The sequence below is a fragment of the Natator depressus genome, chromosome 4 (genome assembly GCF_965152275.1).
Source record: "Natator depressus isolate rNatDep1 chromosome 4, rNatDep2.hap1, whole genome shotgun sequence".
NCBI lineage: Eukaryota > Metazoa > Chordata > Testudines > Cheloniidae > Natator > Natator depressus.
The window spans coordinates 60,448,669-60,460,326 of NC_134237.1; the positions used below are offsets into that span (position 1 = coordinate 60,448,669).

Consider the following 11,658-nt stretch of genomic DNA (forward strand, 5'->3'; position numbering starts at 1 on the left):
AGGCTTTGGAGCTGATCCGCGACGTGGCTAACCCTGCATTATATAATAACTTGGCTGGGACTCCCAAAAGAAACTCCCTAAAGCCTGATTCCCTCCTTCCCCCACCAGCAAGTGCCAGCAATGAATGGTTACGCAGGAGGTTCGTGCTGGTTTGTCACTCCGGTTGCAGGTTAGAGAGGTGGAAGTACTTTTCGTTTAGCACGGAAGCTGCTTGTTACTTCTGAGCAAGATCAGACCAGTGATTCAAAAGTAGGGAATGGCCCTTTACAAGAATAATTTCATGAAATCCACCTTTCGGTTCCAAGCCCCTAGTTGTGAAGAAGATCCCTCAGCTGAAATATAGCCTTCTGCAAGGAGTGAAAAGGGGAGTAGCAGACTTTAGGATAGGCACCACACTCCGTGCTCTGCAGAAGCTGGTCCAATCTCTTATTCTCCTTTCTGCTGCACCCGACTGTGAGGTGTCATTTACCGACTCACAGAGAACCATCAGACAAATATTGATCGTCCAGGGCAGAAGACCTGGGGAGGGGAAAGGAAAGGCCAAAAACCTGACTAACCCTCAAATGATCCCCTGACTTGCTCTCTCCTGCTCCTCCTTCCATGTGCCCGCTATAAGGCAGGGTTTTACAGGGTGGTTTCGTTTGGGTTTCAAACACTTGGTAGAGATTTTTTGTGGCAAGTGATTAATTATAAAAACGCCCCTAGAAAGTTTGGGTTTCGGATCCATTCCTGAATGCCCAGTCTATGCTATGCCATGGTGAGGAGCCCTCCTCCCCCCGACACTGGTATGATGACTGAAAGGGAAAATATTTATTTGCTCTAAGGCGGTCCTGCTTTGCCCACAGAAATGTGTCGAGGCTTTGGGCATACACAGTTCCTGCCCGCTTCTCAGCAAGTGTTTGTAACCGACCAAGACGCTAAATCAGTTTGTTTGCAGATGTTCAGGCAAACAAAACGTCAGGAAATTAGCTCAAAATTTTTCCCAGCCCTGCAATCTTCCTTAGAAAGGGGGATAGTGTGAAAAGCTGGCCCTGCCCCTCCTCCTGTTTCTTCCCACCCGCTTTCTTGCTTCATGTATAGTGGGACGAAGTTTCTTTCTCCAGACGGAACTAAAAGGTTGAATCGGGAGTGTTTGTGACATGAACAAAAATCAATGGCACTGGGTCTGGGGGACAGTGCGACTGCAGGGGCTGGGAGAAAGGCTGTGGCCACAGAACCCGAGGATAAAGGGGAGCTTAGCCCCCCTCCCTTCCTGGTCTCCAAGGCCCTGTCATTTTCCAGGTAAGATGAATGTCCTCCCATCAATCATTCCGCGCAGCCCCCAGGGAGAGCCGGGAATTTGCTCGGCTACTGAAACTTATTAGCCTCAGACTAGGCGGCTTTGTTGCCCTGACAGAGCTGCTCTTTTGTGGGCTTTGTTCCCGGGATTTATACATTGACATAATGGATTAGCGGGAAACAAACAGCAGAGGCATGTTTCCTCCGCTCTCTTAGCCGACGGATTTTAGGACAAGTTAAACTGTAAATATGAGTTCCACTCCCCTCCTCACTTCGCAGCCTGTTGTCTTCCCAGATAAGCAGGAAATTATCGATCGATGTAAATGCAAATGGTTTTGTAAAGGAATCAAGTGCACGATCACTTGTCATTGCCACTACGATTTCCTCTCCTCCGTACACTGCGCTGTGTAATAAACATTTATTGTGCCTGCCTAATCCTTTGAACTTTGAGGAACTCAGTGCGAGAGGAAAGTGCTTTGTTTAGGAGGAAACAAATTGTCACTGTCGTTCGTCACGAAGTATGACAAACAGGGGGAACTTGTAATTTGTAATTTACTATCCCGGCCAGTTAGTTATTTAGCGAATACAGCTATCAGGGGACATTTTAACTCGAAGGAGTTGTAGTCACGCACAACATCAAAAATGAGTGCTAGTGTTTGAAGTCAGATCTCTTACTCACTGCATGTTTATAACTACATATAGTCCAGGCAGACAAATGCCCATAGTAGCTCTTAGGCATTGTAATGTTTAATGCGGTGTTTGCTACAGTGATGATCCCGGAATATAACAGAATCCGGTATATTCAAATGCAGTTGATATTTGATGCTCGTTTTAAAGCGATTACAAGGAATTGCAAAGAAAACAGAATATACAAATGCAAGGGGTAGTTGGAGAGATCCAAATGCAACGGGAGAAATTCTCGGGCAATCTAACTGACCTTTCTATTCTACAGGCCCAAATCGATGATGATGTTATATTTGAACGCCGTGAAGACTTGGGGGGGGGACCATTTTGAACGAGTGAGAAAGCGCAACTTTTTATCTTGTAAGTAGTTTGCGTTACTTTGAGGCCCCCACTTACAGGCTGTAGCTGTACACAATTTACGCCCATAACGAAATCAGTGGCACTTGTGTCATTCATAACTTCCCTCAATGGCCATTCATTTTATTCCATCGCTTCCCTCTCTCAGCTTTGAATTCCTGCAAACGGACACATTGTTCGACTGCCTAGTTCCCTGGCCCCTCTCCTCGCCAACAGGCGATCCAGAAGCCAGGAGCTGCTCTGGGGAGGAGCTCTGCCTCCCAGAGGCTTCAACAGGGCAGCAGCATCAGGGCTTGCCCAGGAGACGTTTTTTAAGCGCTGCTTCTGAATAAAGGTTTATTTCACTCACGGTTGGAAGCCGCCCACTTCCCTCTCAGCCAATCGGGGTTGTGCTTGCTTGTGGCCCCGCCACCCCCGCCTGCCCGCCCGCCGGGATAAGAAGGCGGGATGCTGGCGTGGGTGGCAGCATCCCGCCGCAGGAGGAAGGCCAGGGAAAGCCTCCAGGCCCGCAGCATGAAGAACCCCATGTACCAAGTGGCCTCCCTGCTGCTGGAGAAGCTGCTCCTCCTGGCCAACCTCAGGCTGTGCAGCGAGGGCCCCGGCGCGGCCGAGGAAGAGGCGAAGCCCGCCAGCTCCTACGACGCCACCTGCTTCAAGCGGGGCGACCTGCTGGAGGTGCCCCGCACCCTCTTCGTCCACTTCGGCATCTACCTCGGGGACAACCGCGTGGCGCACCTGATGCCGGACATCCTGCCCGCCTTCACCGACGACCAGCGGCAGATCCAGCAGGTGGTGACCAACAAGAGGCTCATCCTGGGCGTCCTGGCCAGAATGGCCCGCATCCGGGTGGACACGGTGGAGGACTTCGCCTACGGCGGCTCCATCCTGGCGAACCACATGGACGAGGCCTTCCCGAGCAAGGCGCTGTGCGAGGAGGAGGTGGCCCGCCGGGCGGAGAAGCTGGTGGGGGCCACGGCGTACAGCCTGCTGTGGAACAACTGCGAGCACTTCGTCACCTACTGCCGCTACGGCTCGGCCGTCAGCTTCCAGACCGACAAGGTAAAGCCCGCCCGGGGCCCCGTTCAGCCGGGCGCCCTGCCTCGCTAGGGGAGGGGACACACCCACCCCGGGTTGGCCTGGGGTGACTCGTACAGGTGTGTGCTGGTCCTCTGCCCATCTCCCCTCTGTGTCTGGGGGCGGGGGGAGCAAAGCGGAGCCGATCTGTTCGCTTTGCTGGCTGCCCCGCTAACCGTCTGACGGCCCGTGGAAACCCTAAACGCTAGGACGAGCTACCTCCCCCCGGGGCTGGCACAAATCACTACCAAAGGGTTTTTTCCTCTCCTGCTGGTAATAGCTCACCTTCCCTGATCACTCTCCTTACCGTGTGTATGGTAACACCCATTGTTTCGTGTTCTCTGTGTATATAAATCTCCCCACTGTATTTTCCACAGCATGCATCCGATGAAGTGAGCTCAGGAAAGCTTATGCTCAAATAAATGTGGTAGTCTCTAAGGTGCCACAAGTCCTCCTTTTCTTTTTGCGGATACAGACTAACACGGCTGCTACTCTGAAAACAGCTTTAGAGTTACCTGGCGAACGGATTGGAAGTCCCCCTGGCCTCCCACCCGGCATGTGAGCCAAACACCTGCCCAGCTGGAGTGAGCGAGGACAGGACGCAGAGTCTTGGAAGACTGGTGGCTGGGGGGACTGGAGAGGGAAACTGCCCCAGCAGGAGCCCCAACGATCTTGCTGTAACTTTAACCATGTCGTTCCCCTATGTGAAAGGAGAGCTCACTCAGCCTCTTTCCCCCTGCATGAGCAGCATCAGTAGCTTAACGTGAGCCTTTTCTGGGGGGTGGGGGGGGGAGGCTCCCTTCTCCTCCTCCCCCTGGTTCTTTGGCTGCTACTCCAAAAGCTGCTTGCAAAAGGAGTTGTCTGAAGCCATCATTTGCTGGAGGTTTTGAACTTTGTCTACATACTTCTAGTCCCTTGTCTAGTGTTTCCTAACACCCCGGAGCCTGAAAACTGGCAAGAGACAGTCTTAACACTTCAAATCTCCCATGAGGTCAAATGACCTGACATCCTGCAATGGACCATTAACGCTGAAAGGGATTTTGGTCCTTGACTGCTAATGGTTTGCTAGACTCAGCATGAAAGGAATCTGTCCATGCAGAGGGCCCAAAAATGTGTAAATACAGGTAGAAGTTACAAACTTACCCCTCTGTAGGTCATTTCCACCTGCCCCCAAAGGGAGTCTCCCCCCATTTCAAACCCAATTAGAATGCTTGGAAACGGGTTAAAACCCAAGGCTGTCTGGTTCCAAGCATTGTTATTGCTGCAAATCAAGCCCCCACCACCTCAAAGGCTAACTTAGTGGAAGAAACACAGGCTCTTGAAATTGGCAAGGTTCTAAAAGTATGTGAAGAAAGAGGAATCTCATTGATAATGTGATCTGCCATAAAGGTACATTCAGAGTAAAGCATCCTCTATGAAATCAAACTCTAGGCTAGTATTTGACCTGAATAAAGTAGCTCTATTTGGCATGGGTGAGGAGGAAAGTAATCCCTATACCTGAAAGGGCTTGTGGCACTGATAAATCAGGTGTTTCGTGGCTAATAATCTCTGAGCTGGGGGTAGGGAGACAGACAGTGAATTTGTTTAAAGAAGCAAGACTGGCATCAGTCGACGGGGGGGAAAAATAAAGAAAAATAAAAGCAAATTTCTGCCAACAAAGCACACCCCCCCCCCCTTCACCTTCTGATGATCTAAACCAATGATACTAAAATACTTTACTTTGAGGCACTGGATCCATGCTCTCTAGAAATGAAAAAGCCCAGCAACTCCGTCCATTTACCAGTTTTTAGTTAAACCTACTAGGTTCTCAGCAAATCCTGTGCCACCAGAGAGATCATGGATTTTGGAAAAGAGCTGGCAGGCCTTTCCTCCCCAGATAAAAGAAACGTACAGTTGCCGCATTATGAGGTGTCTGAAGTCAGTGATAGCAGCAGGCCAAGGCTAGTTTGGAAAGGAGTCTCCCCGCACTTTACAAGCCTACAAAAGTAAACATGTCAGATTTATTTAGGTAGCGCAAATAATTTCTCGCAGTGAAAGCCACGTTTCTGCATGATAATTATGTTGGAGCACATACTACCCTGTGTGCTCATTTCAGCCAAGGAACAGAGGCTAGTCAGCTTCTTTTTTATTATTACTATTTTTTATTTATTTAAAGTAAAATATTTAATCTGTGTGTATTAGTAGTGGAGCACTTTCCATGAGTTTGAAAGCTTTGCTAGGTTTTACAGAATCAGAACAGATTTTAATTGGTGTTACTGTTTAGCACCTCCAGAATAACTGAGTTTTTGTGTTTGGCTTGAATAGTCCAACAAACAGCTTGGTGAGAGGATAGGCTGTGTAAAATCTCAGTTGGGCTCAATCTTCACAATTCTTAAAAAAAAAAAAAAAAATACTTGTTTTTTTTCCAAGCGTACTCCCTGAGAAGTAGGTCACTTGGTGCTGAAGCCTGGTTTCCGTAAGTAAGCAATCTTTTGAGCAGTCTAGTCAATACTCAGCTCTCTGATTCGAAGTTACTGTATACTGGCACTGCAGCCACAGACTGCTGCAAAACACTGTTTCACTGTCTCTCCCTTCCCCATCCAACGCCAAGCAGGATCTTGGATGTTTTATTCAGCAGGAGATCAAACAGAATTAATGGCATTTTAAGGGATTGCAAAGACTGACTCTAGGCGTATTTCAGTCTGAAATCTGTAGTATGTAAAGGGGAGAGGGGAGTGTCTCTATGAAAGCGTAATTTTCCAGTAGATGCTAACAGTCAGTTCACCAGAATGGCTTGCCCGCCATCCTATCCACTTAAATTCTCCTGCCATGTAGGTTTCACACCAAATTACAATCAGTTACAGGTTTTGCAAGTCATGAAAACAATTTCCAAGCTGCTTAGAAATAACTTAACCGGCAGCTAAATTTAACCTCTCTGCAGTGACGTCGATCATCAAGAAAATAAAGCGTGATTCATTAGACAACTAGTACTGAACTCTTAAGATAGGCTTGGGGTCTCTAAGAACCCGATCCTGCATGCACTGCAGTCAGTAGTAAAGCTCCTACGGACTCCAGTGGGGCCAGGGGCAGTTTCTAAAGGGAATAGATCCCTTTTCACTCACCCAGCTATCCCTTTCTAGCCCACAGGAGTTGAATCCCTGGTACAGAGCAGTCTTTGATGGTCTGCTTTCTCCTTGCCCTCACCAATACCTATCAGTTTAGAATGATTTCATATTTAACTGTGAACCTTTCCCTCTGACTTTTGCAGTTCTGTGAAACAGTGAAGATGATTATTCGGGACCAGAGAAGTGTTCTTGCTTCAGCGCTCCTGGGATTAGCATCTATAGTCTGTCTGGGTTTGGCACCTTCCACCACCCTGCCCACTATCATTATTCCATTCTTTCTGTGGATGGCTGGTTAACAGCAGCACCAGAGTCTGTCAGTGCCTGTACATAGAACGTATAATACTGTATTTATAAAAGCACAAATTTACTTATCAGCGGTTGTGTAAAGAGAAAAAAATGTGACCTGTAACTTGTGTAATATTTTAATCACATCTTTATCCAGAACACAATGTACAAAGAGTAGCTTACTGTGTAAGCCAAATAAACCAGATTTCCTGAAAATCTCACAGAAGGTGAATTTAACACACCTTCCAAGCCATGAAAGTGTGTGTGTATGCGGGTGGGGTGGGGTGGGGGGGGTGTTTGATATAGTTCTGCTCCCTGCTTTCAGTCATAATTTAATCTAGTGAATTTATTTTATCAGGTATCTCTTAACTCTGTGTATCCAAGTGCCATATAAAATAGTGAAGATTAGAGTTTCATCCTGAAAGCGGATGATAGAGGCCATCTAAGTACCTAGGCAGAAATGATGGAAGCTGAAAACAAGCTAATTTCACTTCCATATATATGTATTTTGCATTCAGGAAAGTTACTGTTTCTAAATCAACTTGTATTAAGCCTAGAAATATCTTTTAATGGAGAATAAAAGCAGCCTCAGGATTGTATTCTGCATTGGTAAAAACTCCTAGTTAAATATTGTTTCCTATACTATTGTGTGTGGCCAGATCGGTACTGCCCATTCAGTTCCTTTCTGAGAGGTGTTCACAAATCATATATCCATTTTAATTGCACAAACTCTGTACATCCTGAACAGCTTTTTGTCTGGGTTAAGTTGCAAGGAAAGCCTGCAGTTCCTCAGAATTTTCCTTGCTAGTAAGTGTCAGTGCAGCCAATATAATTCAGTACAGGGGGTTTCAGAAGATATGGAACAAAGCAATTTGGTTGGTGAAAACTAGTAACATGCAAACCAATAAGAATTTTCCTATATTCAGGAGAGAAGGAGAGAGGCCTATTTTCTCTTCTCTTCCCTCAGTAATGGGAGCAGTGTGGGTGCCATAAAGTGTCATGAGTCTCTGTGGCAGATATTACAGTCAAGCTACTGTAAATTAACACCTATACATACCACATACCCCTTAAAAATTGTACGTCTTTCATGCACCAAATGTGTGAATATTTAACTAGAAGCCAGCAACTTTTTGAAGAGCATGTGATATATGATTCAAGGGCTTTTTGGAAAATATTGCTATTCTTAACTCAGGCTGATACCTTTTTATCTCAGACCTTTGTGGACTCTTTCCTTCAAAATCCAACCCTGTCTAGTCACTCATTTTGAGTGACTATTCTATTTTTATTATTATTATTATTATCTACAGTGTTTTTGCTGTTTGTAAACATGCCTTTTCTGTGTACTGAGGCATTTAAGCATTATTCTGCCTCTCCTTTTAAATCTAAAGCATGCATAATCTCCAAATCTTGTCTCTTAACAGTGAAAGCTCAATATACCACAGTCAATTAAGGACAATATTAAATAACAAAAAATGCCTCCTTTACTACCATTTCTACAAAAAGATTTGCTTTATCTTTATTTAAGAAACAAAAAAACCCCAACTGTTTGAAGTGTGGTATCTTGAATTAAGTGTCTGCTCTGTTGCTAATAGCAGTGTCTCGTTTTGGCTACTCCACTACAACTGACTGAAAATGTAAAGACCAAGGATGAAATCCTGATCTTATTGAAGTCAATGGCAAAACTCTCATTTCAATTGAAATAGGATTTCACCCCAGACTTCAATACAAATGCAGAACTGTATTTAGAATAAATTATATGTTCAGCTTGCAGTCATGCTCCAAAGCAGCTGGATTTAAACTACCACTAAGTTGTTATAAACAACTTACATTCTTTTAAAGAAAATCCTAAGGTGCCAACCTACAGCAAATTTTTAAACTAATGTGAAATGCTTTTCCATAACATATGTATCATAACCTCTGCACAGATTCCATTGCATTTTTTATTTACTGTACATAAAGTCAGCACTGTATAATTATATAAATATAATTCATTTTTATATGTTTACTTGTGTTCTGAAATTGATGAGCATAATGGAATAGCACTTCCCTAACAATGTTTATCCCAATAGGATACTGAGCAATTCATTGAGACATAAACAGTATCAAATTACATTTTATGTCTGCCCCTCCCTTTTATTTGGGATTTGTAAGAATTCCAGTAATTCTCATGAGTCAGTTACAGAATAAACAGTGGGTCCATGATCAATAAGATAATCATAGTTAGGATTGTTATGAGGTGAGTGTACTCGCAGTAGCTGTAATATCAAAGGACTGATGTTGCCGCTTTGCTAATGGGGATGGGACAACCAGGGATATTTGGCACAAGATGTGATTTGTCTGAAAACTTTGTTAGATGACACCGGGCACCTGGAACAGACACTGGGTTATTGTTCAGTCAGATCTAGTAAGTGAAAATTGCTCCATAAAGTATCTTTAAGGAATACTTAAGACGTGCTCAGACTAAGCCTTTTAAACCTGTGATACACTTGCTGTATTCTCATCAGAGCTGATTCACAGGAGGACTTCAGTTATGCCCTTATGCACTTAGGAGTTTTCATACAGTCCCCGTTTCAGCAAAGGACTTAAGTCCCATTAAAATTAAGAATATGCTAATTTGGCTTGCTAAATTGGGGCCATAGACTGAGCAGATCTAACACCTGTGTCGATTCTCCTGTTCATCATCTTGGATTGTTGCTCTGAAGTCTCAAACTTGAAATTTCAACACCAACTATTTTTCTAATGACTATTTTTGCTAATATAATACTCTATTTAAGGATTATGAATAGAGTTTGCCTTTCAGGCCCAGGCTCAAATATGAATTGTGACATTACAGAAAGGAAGGAACTAGTTATTATAACGGACAAAACACAGGGCAGTATCGTCATTGAAATTTTGCATGTGTTATAAGTGCAGGATTGGCACAATATACAGGTAACTATGAACGATGGAGGATGGAGTAGATAGGGAGTGGAAATACAGAAGTTGCATTTCATTTTAGTTGGTTCTTTGTATGATTCTTTTTGAGGGCGGTGGATCTTCTTTAAGAACCTTAATGTGCAATGCGGGGACCTCAAAGGACATGAGTCTTGTGTTGCTGGGAATGGTTAGTAGTGAAGACGTCAGGTTAAAAGGACACATTTCATGATTACCATACAAAGGTAAACAAAAATTAAAAACTTAAGAAGACAATGTCAGGGTAGAAAAATATTTTTAAAAACCATAGATTATTAAAATTCAAGTTCTAATGTTTTAATCACTTGATGCTGTGGTCCTTTTGTGTATTAGCTTGATGAATGAAAATAGACTAGTCAGTTTCTAGTTGACTTCTCTTTCAGGTCCTTATGCACTAGCACTCTGTTACAATGTGTAGGTTGTAAAACTGCTGGGGATTGTGTGTGGGTGTGTGGGTAAGAAAGATACCATTGAGATTTAAATGCGGGGGGGGGGGGGGGAATCATGGCAATATTTGTCAGTATTAGGTTTTGGGGAAAAAATGAAACTACATTTTTGGCGACATATGACCTGACAGCATCTGTGTGGGATTCAGAAGGAAAGCTACAGAAGCAAGACAAATTCTCTGTTATGGCAACCGTAGGTCTGGTTTGTCCATATTGTGTGTATATGTGTTATATAATTAAATCAAAGGGTCTCACAACATAATATGATACAGTGTTGTGTGAGAATGCATCCTATGTTAGAAAATCAGTGGTTTGTATGCTCTGACTTTATATTTGAATATTAAATGGAAGTGATCAGATAACAAATGGCTCCTGGAGGTGCAAACTGCTTAAGCTCTCTAATACTTTAGGGCCCAATCCTACAAACACAAACATATTCTTAAATTTACTACATGAGTAGTCGCATTGATTTCAAGTAAAAGTGTGTTTGCAGGATAGGGGCCTTATATTGTAATACTGTGATTCATTCAGCAACTGTGTTTGTGATGTACCTATTTGTGTAGTGATCTTGCATGACTTTATGCTGTTGAAATAAACTGCCAACTCAACTCTTATTATTAAAAAAAAGTTTACATCATTTACACAATTACTCTCTCTAGAAATCACTGTGATGCCATGTCTATGTCTACAGTACGAGCTCAGGCCCGCAGACAGAGACTTGTTAGCTCAAGTATGAATAGTAGTGTAGCCATGGTAAATACTCTGTGGGTAAGTACTCAGCATGGTGGAGACATGTCACTGCTGCCCATACGACCATGGCTACACTGCTATTTATTCTCATGTGAGCATGTGTACACAAGCTGGTAATCATACCCCTACCTCATAGTGTAGACATAGCCATAGAAGAATAGAACTTAAGTGTGGAATAAGCAGCAGGAACAGAAGAATATTTATGTCCCTCTTTTCAAATAAACTTTTTACTAATAGTAGAAAACAGGATGAGAAATCTAGGTAATAGAATAATCATAGTGGAAGGGGGAAGGAGGATCAAAGCTCAAATGCAGCTTGCTTCTCCATTGAATCTCAGTCTAAATTTTTACCTGCTTAATCATAATCACCTCTTCTCCCATTAAACACCCACAGTGGCTCTCACTGTATTAGTAAACTGCTAATGTTAACCCCTTTAGTGTTGATGATAGTTACAACCACTTTTGGTTTGGAAATTAAAATAATTCTTATCTCTCAACTCCTTTAATGCTCACCTGTACTTCACATGAGGTCCCAAAATCTTTGAAATAATACTATAAATTAATATATAAAATATACACAAAATTAATACAAATACAACATATTCAGTAAAGTTTCATATAATTGGGCTATTATGAAGCTGCAAACTTCATACATGTCTGGCCACAACACCACAAATGTTATAGGTCCAAATTTTTCAAGATATTTAGGTATTGCTGCACTCAGTGTTA

The 11,658-nt window shown here is 43.5% G+C and overlaps 1 protein-coding gene across 2 annotated transcripts; it reads left to right on the plus strand.

Moving 5' to 3' along the window:
• The first annotated feature begins 2,771 nt into the window (after nt 1–2,771).
• On the plus strand, nt 2,772–7,001 carry LRAT (lecithin retinol acyltransferase). 2 transcript variants are annotated; one of them, XM_074951031.1, is made up of 2 exons: nt 2,772–3,378; nt 6,641–7,001. In XM_074951031.1, the coding sequence occupies exons 1-2, from the start codon at nt 2,833–2,835 to the stop codon at nt 6,791–6,793; spliced, it is 699 nt and encodes a 232-aa protein (XP_074807132.1). In that variant the 5' UTR covers nt 2,772–2,832; the 3' UTR covers nt 6,794–7,001. The 2 variants fall into 2 exon arrangements, with proteins under 2 accessions (XP_074807132.1, XP_074807133.1); XM_074951032.1 differs by lacking the exon at nt 6,641–7,001 and adding an exon at nt 3,869–4,090 and having other exon boundaries at nt 2,792–3,378.
• Nucleotides 7,002–11,658: the final 4,657 nt, after the last annotated feature.